General features: G+C 42.8%; 1 protein-coding gene across 3 annotated transcripts in view; it reads right to left on the bottom strand.

Moving 5' to 3' along the window:
- The window catches only part of LOC110501915 (disintegrin and metalloproteinase domain-containing protein 23), a 57102-nt gene that overhangs the window by 27877 nt on the left and 13140 nt on the right, over positions 1 to 16085 (bottom strand). For all 3 annotated transcript variants that reach the window (XR_005038842.1, XM_036959386.1, XM_036959384.1), the window contains exons 4-10: positions 12212 to 12275; positions 9753 to 9835; positions 9535 to 9598; positions 7521 to 7593; positions 7065 to 7132; positions 2205 to 2270; positions 1712 to 1780 (exon numbers count right to left, since the gene is read on the bottom strand). Coding sequence is in view for 2 of the 3 variants with exons in the window: in XM_036959386.1 (XP_036815281.1) it covers positions 1712 to 1780; positions 2205 to 2270; positions 7065 to 7132; positions 7521 to 7593; positions 9535 to 9598; positions 9753 to 9835; positions 12212 to 12275 (487 nt within the window). In the remaining variant the exon portion in view is untranslated. The remainder of the gene's footprint in view (positions 1 to 1711; positions 1781 to 2204; positions 2271 to 7064; positions 7133 to 7520; positions 7594 to 9534; positions 9599 to 9752; positions 9836 to 12211; positions 12276 to 16085) is intronic.

The following is a 16085-nucleotide window of genomic DNA, read 5'->3' as shown; positions in this document are numbered from 1 at the left end:
GAGAGAGAGAGAGAGATGGAGAGATCACAGCACAGGAAGAGGAGAAGAATACTGGGTGTGAATGATCATCTGTACTGTCTGAGGACAGGACAGGACAGGACAGGACAGGGGAAACAGCACACTGAGAGCAGGGAAAGACATGGGACAAGACAGGACAGGACAAGATAGGACAGGACAGGACAAGACAGGACAGGACAGGGGAAACAGCACACTGAGAGCAGGGAAAGACATGGGACAAGACAGGACAGGACAAGATAGGACAGGACAGGACAGGGGGAACAGCACACTGAGAGCAGGGAAAGACATGGGACAGGACAAGACAGGACAGGACAGGGGAACAGCACACTGAGAGCAGGGAGAGACATGGGACAAGACAGGACAGGACAGGACAAGACAGGACAGGACAGGGGAACAGCACACTGAGAGCAGGGAGAGACATGGGACAAGACAGGACAGGACAGGGGAAACAGCACACTGAGAGCAGGGAGAGACATGGGACAAGACATGACAGGACAGGACAGGGGAAACAGCACACTGAGAGCAGGGAGAGACATGGGACAAGACAAGACAAGACAGGACAGGAAAGCACACTGAGTCAGGGAGAGACATGGGACAAGACAGGACAGGACAGGACAGGACAGGGGATACAGCACACTGGGAGCAAGGAGAGACACAATACTGTTATTCCACATCCCAGCTACACAGAGCAACAACAAGCACAGTGATACAGTGTATAATCTGAACATAACAGACACATGTATGGGGCCGACTGAGGGTACAGGAGACTGAGGGTACAAGAGACTCAGATTACAAGAGACTCAGATTACAGGAGACTGAGGGTACAGGAGACTCAGATTACATGAGACTCAGATTACAGGAGACTGAGGGTACAGGATACTCAGATTACAAGAGACTCAGATTACAGGAGACTGAGGGTACAGGAGACTGAGGTTACAGGAGACTGAGGGTACAAGAGACTGAGATTACAAGAGACTCAGATTACAAGAGACTCAGATTACAGGAGACTCAGATTACAGGAGATTTGAGATACAGGAAACTGAGGGAACATGAGACTCAGGGTACATGAGATAAGTAGTGTATGACACATGAGAAAGTGGCCAATTCTGGGTTCTACCTCTAGGGGAACTTCAATATAAATGGTAAACAGCTGTTCTCAACAAAAAAATACATATACATTTGATCAATTAATCTGTAAATTCAACGTTTAGATATACTTGTGTTTTGCAAACACAATAATTGATTAAGCTATGATTGATTCAACTATGATTGATGATTGATTCAAATATGATTGATTCAACTATGATTGATGATTGATTCAAATATGATTGATTCAACTATGATTGATGATTGATTAAAATATGATTGATTCAACAATGATTGAAGATTGATTCAAATATGATTGATTCAACAATGATTGATGATTGATTCAAATATGATTGATTCAACTATGATTGATGATTGATTCAAATATGATTGATTCAACTATGATTGCATTGAAAATATTATTTAGTCACACAAGAGCCAGATAATTAGAATCAGTTCAACATTATTCTAGATTGTTCTGATGGACACCCTGAAACATACACCAGAAAGAGGAGGTGAAGGTCTGAATATCTGCAGTTGAATAAAAGTTTAAAAAATAAAAAATAAGAAGAATCAGTTCTCAGAGCCAACTGAAGATGTTACTCACAGCATCAACAAGGTTCACCACTGACTTGGCAGAGTTCCTGGTGTGCTGCTTGGTCTTGAGTCGCTTATACTGCAGACCACACAAAAACAATAACACAAATGTTATTCAAAACTATTATTAAGGGGAACATGAATCAATTCTCATACAAGCATCTACAACACCCTTTTAGAAAATACATAACAAAATACATGTTGATTTTTGATGGTCCACACCAACAATTAGAATAAGCCTGGTGTTTTCACATCTGGACGACGGTTACGTTAGCTAGGATATGAATCATGCATATCCACCACCACATTCGACAGTGTTGCATTCTCTTGTGGGTGTAGCTGGCTAAGCATAGGACACGAGAGGAGGAAAAACAAGTCTCCTTGGTGTTGACGGAATGCTGTCGAGACTCTTAACAGTAAAATAATGAAACATCGCTGAAATATTCATTTGTGTTTCCTGTCTTCTGTTTAGATAGTGTTGCTTGGCTTTTGAGGGCACATACCATATTATGGTCACTGACGATCATAATCTCCAAATACTTCATCTCCTCAAATACATTCCTAGGCATCTGAAAAAGCCACAGATTAGTTCACTTTCATAAGACACAGCAATGGCAGATTTATAGAGGATGAGAAGAAAATAGAGAATTATATGAGGCTACATAGCACACTAGGTTATAACAAGAGGCCACATAGCACACTAGGTTATAACATGAGGCTACATAGCACACTAGGTTATAACAAGAGGCCACATAGCACACTAGGTTATAACATGAGGCTACATAGCACATTAGGTCATAACAAGAGGCTACATAGCACACTAGGTTATAACAAGAGGCCACATAGCACACTAGGTTATAACATGAGGCTACATAGCACATTAGGTCATAACAAGAGGCTACATAGCACACTAGGTTATAACATGAGGCTACATAGCACACTAGGTTATAACAAGAGGCTACATAGCACACTAGGTTAGAACAAGAGGCTACAAAGCACACTAGGTAATAACAAGAGGCTACATAGCACACTAGGTTATAACAAAGCAAGGGTAGATGAACAGTAGGAGGAGTGCGTTACAGTAAGGCTAGGATTACAGTAGGGTTATTGTTACAGTAGGATTACAGTAGGGGTACAGTAGGATTACATTAGAATTACAGTAGGGTTACAGTAGGGTTAGGGTTACAGTAGGATTACAGTAGAATTACAGTAGGGTTACAGTAGGATTACAGTAGGGTTACAGTAGGATTACAGTAGGGTTATTGTTACAGTAAGATTACAGTAGGGTTACAGTAGGATTATAGTAGGGTTACAGTAGGGTTATTGTTACAGTATGATTACAGTAGGGTTACAGTAGGGTTACAGTAGGGTTAGAGTAGGATTACAGTAGGGTTACAGTAGGATTACAGTAGGGTTACAGTAGGATTAGTGTTACAGTAGGATTAGTGTTACAGTAGGGTTACAGTGGGGTTAGGGTTACAGTAGCTTTACAGTAGGGTTACAGTAGGATTAGGGTTACAGTAGCTTTACATTGGGGTTAGGGTTACAGTAGGGTTACAGTAGGATTAGTGTTACAGTAGGTTTACAGTAGTGTTACAGTAGGTTTACAGTATGGTTACAGTAGGGTTAGGGTAGGGTTACAGTAGGTTTACAATATGATTAGTGTTACAGTAGGGTTACAGTAGGGTTAGGGTTACCGTATGGTTACAGTAGGGTTATAGTAGGGTTACAGTAGGATTACAGTAGGTTTACAGTATGATTAGTGTTACAGTAGGGTTATAGTAGGGTTAGGGTTACAGTAGGGTTACAGTAGGGTTAGGGTTACCGTATGGTTACAGTAGGGTTATAGTAGGGTTACAGTAGGATTACAGTAGGTTTACAGTATGATTAGTTTTACAGTAGGGTTATAGTAGGGTTAGGGTTACAGTAGGGTTACAGTAGGGTTAGGGTTACAGTAGGGTTGCAGTAGGGTTACAGTAGGGTTAGGGTAGGGTTAGAGTTAGTGTATGGTTACAGTAGGGTTAGAGTTAGGGTATGGTTACAGTAGGGTTAGGGTAGGGTTAGAGTTAGGGTATGGTTACAGTAGGGTTAGGGTAGGGTTAGGGTAGAGTTAGAGTTAGGGTATGGTTACAGTAGGGTTAGAGTTAGGGTATGGTTACAGTAGGGTTACAGTAGGGTTAGAGTTAGGGTATGGTTACAGTAGGGTTAGAGTTAGGGTATGGTTACAGTAGGGTTAGGGTAGGGTTGGGGTAGGGTTAGAGTTAGGGTATGGTTACAGTAGGGTTACAGTAGGGTTAGAGTTAGGGTATGGTTACAGTAGGGTTAGGGTAGGGTTAGAGTTAGGGTATGGTTACAGTAGGGTTAGGGTAGGGTTAGGGTAGGGTTTGAGTTAGGGTATGGTTACAGTTGGGTTAGGGTAGGGTTAGGGTAGGGTTAGAGTTAGGGTATGGTTACAGTAGGGTTAGGGTAGGGTTAGGGTAGGGTTAGAGTTAGGGTATGTTTACAGTAGGGTTACAGTAGGGTTAGAGTTAGGGTATGGTTACAGTAGGGTTACAGTAGGGTTAGAGTTAGGGTATGGTTACAGTAGGGTTACAGTAGGGTTAGAGTTAGGGTATGGTTACAGTAGGGTTACAGTAGGGTTAGAGTTAGGGTATGGTTACAGTAGGGTTACAGTAGGGTTAGAGTTAGGGTATGGTTACAGTAGGGTTACAGTAGGGTTAGAGTTAGGGTAGGGTTACAGTAGGGTTACAGTAGGGTTAGAGTTAGGGTATGGTTACAGTAGGGGTACAGTAGGGTTAGAGTTAGGGTATGGTTACAGTAGGGTTACAGTAGTGTTAGAGTTAGGGTAGGGTTACAGTAGGGTTACAGTAGGGTTAGAGTTAGGGTATGGTTACAGTAGGGTTACAGTAGGGTTAGGGTAGGGTTACAGTAGGTTTACAATATGATTAGTGTTACAGTAGGGTTACAGTAGGGTTAGGGTTACCGTATGGTTACAGTAGGGTTATAGTAGGGTTACAGTAGGATTACAGTAGGTTTACAGTATGATTAGTGTTACAGTAGGGTTATAGTAGGGTTAGGGTTACAGTAGGGTTACAGTAGGGTTAGGGTTACCGTATGGTTACAGTAGGGTTATAGTAGGGTTACAGTAGGATTACAGTAGGTTTACAGTATGATTAGTTTTACAGTAGGGTTATAGTAGGGTTAGGGTTACAGTAGGGTTACAGTAGGGTTAGGGTTACAGTAGGGTTGCAGTAGGGTTACAGTAGGGTTAGGGTAGGGTTAGAGTTAGTGTATGGTTACAGTAGGGTTAGAGTTAGGGTATGGTTACAGTAGGGTTAGGGTAGGGTTAGAGTTAGGGTATGGTTACAGTAGGGTTAGGGTAGGGTTAGGGTAGAGTTAGAGTTAGGGTATGGTTACAGTAGGGTTAGAGTTAGGGTATGGTTACAGTAGGGTTACAGTAGGGTTAGAGTTAGGGTATGGTTACAGTAGGGTTAGAGTTAGGGTATGGTTACAGTAGGGTTAGGGTAGGGTTGGGGTAGGGTTAGAGTTAGGGTATGGTTACAGTAGGGTTACAGTAGGGTTAGAGTTAGGGTATGGTTACAGTAGGGTTAGGGTAGGGTTAGAGTTAGGGTATGGTTACAGTAGGGTTAGGGTAGGGTTAGGGTAGGGTTTGAGTTAGGGTATGGTTACAGTTGGGTTAGGGTAGGGTTAGGGTAGGGTTAGAGTTAGGGTATGGTTACAGTAGGGTTAGGGTAGGGTTAGGGTAGGGTTAGAGTTAGGGTATGTTTACAGTAGGGTTACAGTAGGGTTAGAGTTAGGGTATGGTTACAGTAGGGTTACAGTAGGGTTAGAGTTAGGGTATGGTTACAGTAGGGTTACAGTAGGGTTAGAGTTAGGGTATGGTTACAGTAGGGTTACAGTAGGGTTAGAGTTAGGGTATGGTTACAGTAGGGTTACAGTAGGGTTAGAGTTAGGGTATGGTTACAGTAGGGTTACAGTAGGGTTAGAGTTAGGGTAGGGTTACAGTAGGGTTACAGTAGGGTTAGAGTTAGGGTATGGTTACAGTAGGGGTACAGTAGGGTTAGAGTTAGGGTATGGTTACAGTAGGGTTACAGTAGTGTTAGAGTTAGGGTAGGGTTACAGTAGGGTTACAGTAGGGTTAGAGTTAGGGTATGGTTACAGTAGGGTTACAGTAGGGTTAGAGTTAGGGTATGGTTACAGTAGGGTTACAGTAGGGTTAGAGTTAGGGTAGGGTTACAGTAGGGTTACAGTAGGGTTGGGGTAGGGTTAGAGTTAGGGTATGGTTACAGTAGGGTTGGGGTTAGAGTAGGGTTAGAGTTAGGGTATGGTTACAGTAGGGTTACAGTAGGGTTAGAGTTAGGGTAGGGTTACAGTAGGGTTACAGTAGGGTTAGAGTTAGGGTATGGTTACAGTAGGGTTACAGTAGGGTTAGAGTTAGGGTATGGTTACAGTAGGGTTACAGTAGGGTTAGAGTTAGGGTATGGTTACAGTAGGGTTGGGGTAGGGTTAGGGTAGGGTTAGAGTTAGGGTATGGTTACAGTAGGGTTACAGTAGGGTTAGAGTTAGGGTATGGTTACAGTAGGGTTACAGTAGGGTTAGAGTTAGGGTATGGTTACAGTAGGGTTACAGTAGGGTTAGAGTTAGGGTATGGTTACAGTAGGGTTACAGTAGGGTTAGAGTTAGGGTAGGGTTACAGTAGGGTTACAGTAGGGTTAGAGTTAGGGTATGGTTACAGTAGGGGTACAGTAGGGTTAGAGTTAGGGTATGGTTACAGTAGGGTTACAGTAGTGTTAGAGTTAGGGTAGGGTTACAGTAGGGTTACAGTAGGGTTAGAGTTAGGGTATGGTTACAGTAGGGTTACAGTAGGGTTAGAGTTAGGGTATGGTTACAGTAGGGTTACAGTAGGGTTAGAGTTAGGGTAGGGTTACAGTAGGGTTACAGTAGGGTTGGGGTAGGGTTAGAGTTAGGGTATGGTTACAGTAGGGTTGGGGTTAGAGTAGGGTTAGAGTTAGGGTATGGTTACAGTAGGGTTACAGTAGGGTTAGAGTTAGGGTAGGGTTACAGTAGGGTTACAGTAGGGTTAGAGTTAGGGTATGGTTACAGTAGGGTTACAGTAGGGTTAGAGTTAGGGTATGGTTACAGTAGGGTTACAGTAGGGTTAGAGTTAGGGTATGGTTACAGTAGGGTTGGGGTAGGGTTAGGGTAGGGTTAGAGTTAGGGTATGGTTACAGTAGGGTTACAGTAGGGTTAGAGTTAGGGTATGGTTACAGTAGGGTTGGGGTTAGAGTAGGTGGAGTGTTTTACAAAATCCCTTTACGGGACTGATGAGGTCACAGACTTACAGCCCGCTTTTTCCTGCGCTTCAGCCAGGACATGTCGTCCAGCTCCGAAAGCAGCCGCTCGTCCTTCACTAGAGAAACACGGGAACACAGAAACACAATAGCAAAGGTTGATAAACACACTGAGGTCTACGCCAGGATACCGATGCCATGCTGGGTTCTGTGGTTATGTGTCAACAGTCCCAACCTGCGTCATACACTAAAGTATTAAGTTGAGGTATGCTTTAAGTTAATTTACCTTCCACTCTACAAACCAAATCAAGCGCAACACAGGGTTTTTGAACGTATTTGACATTATGTACTTGACCCAGATGAGGGGAAATCTAATGTCAGCGTTAGTAGGAGAGGTTCTGGAAGGCCAGGTAGACAGGCCATGAGAGTGTTGATGTAAAGTGGTGGAGGGCGGGTGGACGTTATAATGCAAGATCCAAGATGGCAGTCAGATGCAGAACACCTTACCCAGTTCCTCGGAGTCACTGTTCCACTGGAGGCTGGGCATCCTGCGCAGTGAGTGGGGCCGTGCGGCTGTATCCTGTGAGGGAAAAACCATCAACAGGCCGTCAACAGGGGTGTGATGAGGGTGGAGGGAACAGGGAACAGGGGTCAAGTTACAGAAGAAGAGGGTATCGGAGGGTATTCCCATTTCACTGTATAACAAGGCACATGATCAGGTTTTCACAACTACAGAATCAACATTAATCAGTAAATAAAATGGAATACTTGGCTACCCTAAACACATTATCATTACATTACCATGATCCTTTCCATTACCATTAATCTTTCCATGATCATTATCATTCCATTATCATTAATCTTTCCATTATCACTGTCCTTTCCACTATTATCATTATCCTTTCCGGTGTCATTATCATTCATCTTTCCGTTATAATTATAATTCCCATTATCATTATAATTCCATTATAATTTCCATTGTTATTAATCCTTTCCGTTAAGGGTAAAGGAGGACTTAGTAAGGGTAAAGGAGGACTTAGTAAGGGTAAAGGAGGCTTTTGTAAGGGTAAGATTAATGGTAATGGAAAGGATCATGGTAATGTAATGAATATGTGTTTAGGGTAGCCAAGTATTCCATTTTATTTACTGATTAATGTTGATTCTGTAAAGGAGGACTTAGTAAGGGTAAAGGAGGACTTAGTAAGGGTAAAGGAGACTTTAGTAAGGGTAAAGGAGGCTTTAGTAAGGGTAAAGGAGGCTTTAGTAAGGGTAAAGGAGACTTTAGTAAGGGTAAAGGAGGCTTTAGTAAGGGTAAGATTAATGGTAATGGAAAGGATCATGGTAATGTAATGATAATGTGTTTAGGGTAGCCAAGTATTCCATTTTATTTACTGATTAATGTTGATTCTGTAAAGGAGGACTTAGTAAGGGTAAAGGAGGCTTTAGTAAGGGTAAAGGAGGCTTTAGTAAGGGTAAAATAGGCTTTAGTAAGGGTAAAGGAGGCTTTAGTAAGGGTAAAAGAGGCTTTAGTAAGGGTAAAGGAGGCTTTAGTAAGGGTAAAATAGGCTTTAGTAAGGGTAAAGGAGGCTTTAGTAAGGGTAAAGGAGGCATTAGTAAGGGTAAAGGAGGACTTAGTAAGGGTAAAGGAGGACTTAGTAAGGGTAAAGGAGGCTTTAGTAAGGGTAAAGGAGGCTTTAGTAAGGGTAAAGGAGGCATTAGTAAGGGTAAAGGAGGCTTTAGTAAGGGTAAAGGAGACTTTAGTAAGGGTAAAGGAGGCTTTAGTAAGGGTAAATGAGGCTTTAGTAAGGGTAAAGGAGGACTTAGTAAGGGTAAAGGAGGCTTTAGTAAGGGTAAAGGAGGCTTTAGTAAGGGTAAAGGAGGCTTTAGTAAGGGTAAAGGAGGACTTAGTAAGGGTAAAGGAGGACTTAGTAAGGGTAAAGGAGGACTTAGTGAGGGTAAAGGAGACTTTAGTAAGGGTAAAGGAGGCTTTAGTAAGGGTAAAGGAGGCTTTAGTAAGGGTAAAGGAGGCTTTAGTAAGGGTAAAGGAGGCTTTAGTAAGGGTAAAGGAGGCTTTAGTAAGGGTAAAGGAGGCTTTAGTAAGGGTAAAGGAGGACTTAGTAAGGGTAAAGGAGGACTTAGTAAGGGTAAAGGAGGACTTAGTAAGGGTAAAGGAGACTTTAGTAAGGGTAAAGGAGGCTTTAGTAAGGGTAAAGGAGGCTTTAGTAAGGGTAAAGGAGGCTTTAGTAAGGGTAAAGGAGACTTTAGTAAGGGTAAAGGAGACTTTAGTAAGGGTAAAGGAGGCTTTAGTAAGGGTAAAGGAGGCCTTAGTAAGGGTAAAGGAGGCTTTAGTAAGGGTAAAGGAGGCCTTAGTAAGGGTAAAGGAGGCTTTAGTAAGGGTAAAGGAGGCCTTAGTAAGGGTAAAAGTGGCAAAAGCGATCCTAGCAGTAGCACAAGTAGAGGTAGAACAATGTTATTTGTGTAGCAAAGATTGTTAAAAACCTAAATGGAAGGAAGAACTTACAATTGAGTGAGTCTGTTGCAAAGGCTCCATTATATAGAGATAGAGTCCATCGTCAAACATTCCGCTGTCAGGCAAAGGCAGGGGGAACGAGAGGCAAAGTGAAGAGAGAAGACAGTCAATACCGAGTCAATAGCAGCTGTCGAGAGCACAGATGAATCTCCACACATATTCCAGGCACGGATTATTATATGTACAACTGCTGCTGTTCCTTCACTTACTGCAGCCCATTGCAGGTAGACAAGGCCACGTGGGAATCATCTTTCCCCCTCACCTGGCCGTGGTAGTAACAGTGTTCACCACCCTGAGGGAACACAGAAACAGCACTTAAACAGCACTCAAACAGCACTTAAACAACATGTAAACAACACTTACACAACACTTATACAACACTTAAACAGCACTTAAACAACATGTAAACAACACTTATACAACACTTAAACAACACTTATACAACACTTAAACAACACTTATACAACACTTAAACAACACTTATACAACACTTACACAGCACTTATACAACACTTACACAACACTTATACAACACTTACACAACACTTATACAACACTTACACAACACTTATACAACACTTAAACAGCACTTAAACAACACTTACACAACACTTATACAACACTTAAACAACACTTATACAACACTTACACAACACTTATACAACACTTAAACAACACTTATACAACACTTACACAGCACTTATACAACACTTAAACAACACTTAGACAACACTTATTCAACACTTAAACAGCACTCAAACAACATGTAAACAACATGTAAACAACACTTAAACAGCACTTAAACAACATGTAAACAACACTTATACAACACTTATACAACACTTATACAACACTTAAACAACACTTAGACAACACTTAAACAGCACTTAAACAACATGTAAACAACACTTACACAACACTTACACAACACTTATACAACACTTAAACAACACTTAGACAACACTTCACATCACAGCAACCTAATGTGGAGAAGATGGGGGGACATGATGATTAGAGCACCACTCCAGTGGTCTTCTACAAGACATTCAACAAACAAATTAAATTCCACATACTAATCCATCTATACAATCTGGAATATGCTTCAGATGAAGTACCTTTGTGTATTTGCTGCATTATTGCAACTGTGTTGTAGTACTGTTTATTCAGTTGGGAGGACTATACTTTTCTCCAATATAGTGCATCTTCTGCAGCCTGGTTAACAAAATCAGCCCACATTTACAACTAATACATTTCGGGAGTGTGGGTTGTGTCTGTGGGCCTCAAACTTGACTGTTCTCTTCAGACCTCAATGGTCCACATCTCTCTCTCTCTCTCTCTCTCTCTCTCTCTCTCTCTCTCTCTCAGAAAGAGCCACCATCCCACGCTGCATAGCTACTGCAGAGCGCCAGTCTCTCCTTTCCCTGTCACGTGATCTGGATTGCAGCCAGGCAGGCAGGAGAGGCAGGAGGCTGCAGGGGAGCGGAGTGGAGCCATGCTGAGTCAGCTAGCTCCACTGTGCCCAGCCTAGCCCTCAGCCCCTGAGCCCACAGCCCCTCAGCCTAGCCCTCAGCCCCTCAACCCCTCAGCCTAGCTCTCAGCCCCTCAACCCATCAGCCCCTCAGCCATCAGCCCCTCAGCCATCAGCCCCTCAGCCTGATCCTGATTCAGCAATACCAGTGGCAGTTCCCTCTCCCTTCTCTCTCTCTCTACCATCTCTCTACCATCTCTCTCTCTACCATCTCTCTCTCTACCATCTCTCTACCATCTCTCTACCCTCTCTCTCTCTCTCTCTCTACCATCCCTCCCTCTCACACTCTCTTTCTTTACCATCCCTCTCTCTCTCTCTACCATCCCTCCCTCTCACACTCTCTTTCTTTACCATCCCTCTCTCTCTTTCTCGACCATCCATCCTTCCTCTCCCCATATATCCCTCCCTCCCTCTCTCTTTCTCCTTTCTCTCTCTCCCCTAGCTCTCCCTCACTCTCTTTCTTCATCATTAAAACAGAAACAGCACTTACGCAACATCAGGATGAATCAGATTTTAACATCAGAATAAATCATATTTTAACATCAGAATGAATAAGATTTTAACATCAGGATGAATCATATTTGAACATCAGAATGAATCAGATTTGAACATCAGGATGAATCAGAATTGAACATCAGAATGAATCATATTAGAACATCAGTATGAATCACATTTGAACATCAGGACGAATCACATTTGAACTGATGATGCAAACTGGCACCACATACTGTATTTGATGAAGTTAGGTAATGCTAATCAACACGAGCTATATTAGGACAGATCGAGACGAAGTGGATAAATAACATCACAGTAGAAATATAAAAGTACCTCTCTGTACTCTACATGGACAATGGCCGCCATATTATTGATTTGAATGTCTGTGAACTCCAGAGGTCCTGTAGACATGGTACAACTGAAAAGTCTTTAAGCGTTTTGCTACATATTACTTTAACTATCCACTTGTACTTTGATTGGCCCTAATCAGCCCCCCCATAAAACAAAACCAATCCATTCTTTACCAGCTGTAGGCCCTGTGTCTTCCACTGGGAACCAATTAGGCTCCGCCCGTAAAAGAAAAAAAAAAAAGGTAAATGAAAACAGGAACCCAAACAGAGTGAGTGTTCTGACTGGAGATGTTACCTTCGATAGAACAGGTTTACCCTCCTCATAGTGGATCTCCACATAATCCGCCGACAACAAGTCACTGGGAAGTAGAAAGAGAAGGGGGCGTGGGTTAGTATCTGTTGTGATGACCTGCTGCCCTAACCATCTGTGGTCTGATCGAGAACCGTGACTCAGTTTTCCTTGTGGCTTACACGGAGAGGTTCATCCTGTTTTAACAGCTGAACAACATTCAACAAGCATCACAAACCTTAATCTTATTCAAACCCCCCACAGTCAAATACACCCACGTCAACCTAAATACACCCACCCACATCATCTGACAGTTAAAGGTAGCTTAAACGTTGCATTCTGTGCAGCTATAGGAAGACTAGGTAAGATTCTGCATCAGCAGGTAAGATTCTGCATCAGAGGGTCAGATGCTGCATCAGTAGGTTAGATGCTGCATCAGGGGTAAGATTCTGCATCAGTAGGTAAGATGCTGCATCAGCGGGTTAGATGCTGCATCAGGGGGTTAGATGCTGCATCAGGGGGTTAGATGCTGCATCAGCGGGTTAGATGCTGCATCAGCGGGTTAGATGCTGCATCAGGGGGTTAGATGCTGCATCAGTATTTAAGATGCTGCATCAGCGGGTAAGATGCTGCATCAGTATTTAAGATGCTGCATCAGTAGGTTAGATGCTGCATCAGCGGGTAAGATGCTGCATCAGTAGGTTAGATGCTGCATCAGTAGGTTAGATACTGCATCAGTATTTAAGATGCTGCATCAGCGGGTTAGATGCTGCATCAGTAGGTTAGATGCTGCATCAGTATTTAAGATGCTGCATCAGTATTTAAGATGCTGCATTAGCGGGTTAGATGCTGCATCAGCAGGTAAGATGCACCAGATCCTTTTTGTGGAGCTGCCGTGCTTCTACACCTGCATTGCTTGCTGTTTGGGGTTTTAGGCTGGGTTTCTGTACAGCACTTTGAGATATCAGCTGATGTACGAAGGGCTATATAAATACATTTGATTTTGATTTAAAGACTATACCAATAATACATTATAAGATAGATACTGTAGGTATAACACAGTAAGGTACATACTCTGAAACCGTTTGAAAATCAGTCAACACACAGTGGTGACAGCCAGCGTACAAAATGGGATCCAGAATTCATCACAAAGCTGTAATTTACAGAGCCAACCAGTGAAGTGCTCGTTGGAGTTCAAAACAATGTCAAATCTATTTTAACCTTTGAAAAATATTTAAAGCAAGAAAATATCTAAAACAATGTTTCACTATTTCACAAATGCATTGATTAGAAAGAAAATCCAAAACATAGAAAGAACATCAGCAACAGGCATGACATTGATATAAGACCTTTCAACCTGGTGTCAATTTATTTTTCCTTTATTTAAGGCAAGTCAGATAAGAACAAATTCTTATTTTCAATGATGGCCTAGTGGGTTAACTGCCTGTTCAGGGGCAGAACGACAGATTTGGACCTTGTCAGCTCGGGGGTTTGAACTTGCAACCTTCCGGTTACTAGTCCAACACTCTAACCACTAGGCTACCCTACCGCCCCTAATGAAGCATGACATGATAAATGATCGTTTGAGGCCTTTGGTTCACCTTGAGCCCCCGCTGTCCTCCAGGCTGTTCCCACCGTCTGACTCAGCAAGCCATGCCACACCACACAGTTACACACAGTCAATATGTTAGCTGACCACTGACTTCAAGAGACTGCCATTTCTGCCACAATGGCACTTTTCAAGGTAACCTTGTAGATCTAATTGAACACACCCTCCCACCCCTGGACATACAGCACCGTTTGCTGCAGATAAGTAGAAACAAAATACTAAGAAAAATATTTTGAAATGTGTGTGTGCCTGACATGTTTTGAGCAATGCTCAGCGAGTGGGCAGGAAGTCCTGTACACAGTTAGGTGTAGAGAAGGAGAGGGATAGAGAGAGAGAGGGATAGAGAGAGAGAGAGAGAGAGAGAGACAGAGAGAGAGAGAGAGAGAGAGAGAGAGAGAGTGTCAAAGCACCAGTGAAGGGCTATTTTTAGCTTGATGGATGAGACAGGGAGAGAGCGAGAGAGAGCGAGAGAGAGCGAGAGAGAGAGAGAGAGAGAGAGAGATGGAGAGAAAGTGAGAGAAAGAGAGAGAGCGATAGAAAGAGGGGGGGAGTGCAGCATTGCAGAGTCTGGTGGGCTGGATCAGTGGAATGCAAAGATGTGTGTGTGTGTGTGTGTGTGTGTGTGTGTGTGTGTGTGTGTGTGTGTGTGTGTGTGTGTGTGTGTGTGTGAGTGAGTGAGTGGAGTGTGGGGAGAAGGGAGGCCGGAGGAAGTACACGTCGCAGTGTGCAATGTGCAGTCAGTGTGTATGAGTGTTTATGTGTGTGTGGCTAAAGAGGAGGGAGTCCTTCCCTGAGGTCTTTGAGTTCACAGGACACTGACAATGCAGTGTTAGAAGAGAGGGGGAAACCAGAAACTGCAGGAGGTTCTGGGGCCTGGCACCGGACCAGCTCCAGCCCAAATTCACTGACACGTGATGCTGTCATTGGTATGTCTCTGACACATGGAAATAATCAGCTCTGCTCAGAATTGAATAGTGATGCTATGGGAGAGGGAGGACAAGACTGTTCTGCAGCCAAGACCCAGACATACTGAATGACTGAAGCAGTCCCAGATCAACGCTTATTAAAACACAGAGGTATTATGAGCCCCCCAAAAATACTCCATCTACAATACATTAAACCATCTGCATGTAGGGGTTCTATGAAAACTATATTGGATAAATCCATTTGAATTCAATCACTTTTTAACAGCATCCCTTTTGATTTAAACACAACTGTCCATAAATGTTTGCAAAGTGATGGAAGGAAAAATCGATAAAGTTACATATCGGGATAGTATTTTTGACGATATGTTGTATAGTTTTGACAATATCGCAACATTATTTTTTGTGCTAGTAGGTTGGAACTGCACTGAAATTTTCCTTCATAGCTTGCTTGCTCCATATATATTTTTTAACTGAATAAAAGTGTTGGTCCCATGTTGGTCCCATGTTTCATGAGCTGAAATAAAAGATCTCAGAAATATTCCATACATGTACGTACAAAAAGCAAATTTTTCTCAAATGTGGTGCAAAAATGTGGGTACATCCCTGTTAGTGAGCATTTCTCCTTTGCCAAGATAATCCATCCACCGGACAGGTGTGGCATATCAAGAACTGATTAAACAGCATGATCATTACACAGGTGCACCTTGTGCTGGGGACAATAAAGGGCCACTAGTAAATGTGCAGTTTTGTCACACAACACAATGCCACAGATGTCTCAAAATTTGAGGGAGCGTGCAAATGGCATGCTGACTGCAGGAATGTCCACCAGAGCTGTACCCAGATAATTTAACGTGAATTTCTCTACCATAAGCCACCTGGCAATTTGAATGCACAGAGATACTATGACGAGATCCTGAGGCCCATTGTCATGCCATTCATCTGCCGCCATCACCTTATGTGATGTGGAATGATAATGCACAGCCCATGTCGCAAGGATCTGTACACAATTCCTGGAAGCTAAAAATGTCCCAGTTCTTCCCATGCCTGCATACTCACCAGGCATGTCACCCATTGAGCAAGTTTGGGGTGCTCTGGATCAATGTTTACAACAGCATGTTCCAGTTCCTGACAATATCCAGCAACTTCGCAAAGCCATTCAACAGGAGTGGGACATCATTCGACAGGCCACAATCAACAGCCTGATCAACTCTATGTGAAGGAGATGTGTCACAATGCGTGAGGGAAATAGTGGTCACACCAGATACTGACTGGTTTTCTGATTCACACTCCTACCTTTTTTTAATGTATATGTGACCAACAGATGTACAGTATATCTGTATTCCCA

This window comes from Oncorhynchus mykiss, chromosome 22, assembly GCF_013265735.2.
Source record: "Oncorhynchus mykiss isolate Arlee chromosome 22, USDA_OmykA_1.1, whole genome shotgun sequence".
NCBI classification, from domain to species: Eukaryota; Metazoa; Chordata; class Actinopteri; order Salmoniformes; family Salmonidae; genus Oncorhynchus; species Oncorhynchus mykiss.
This window is presented reverse-complemented; position numbering and strand designations above follow the sequence as displayed.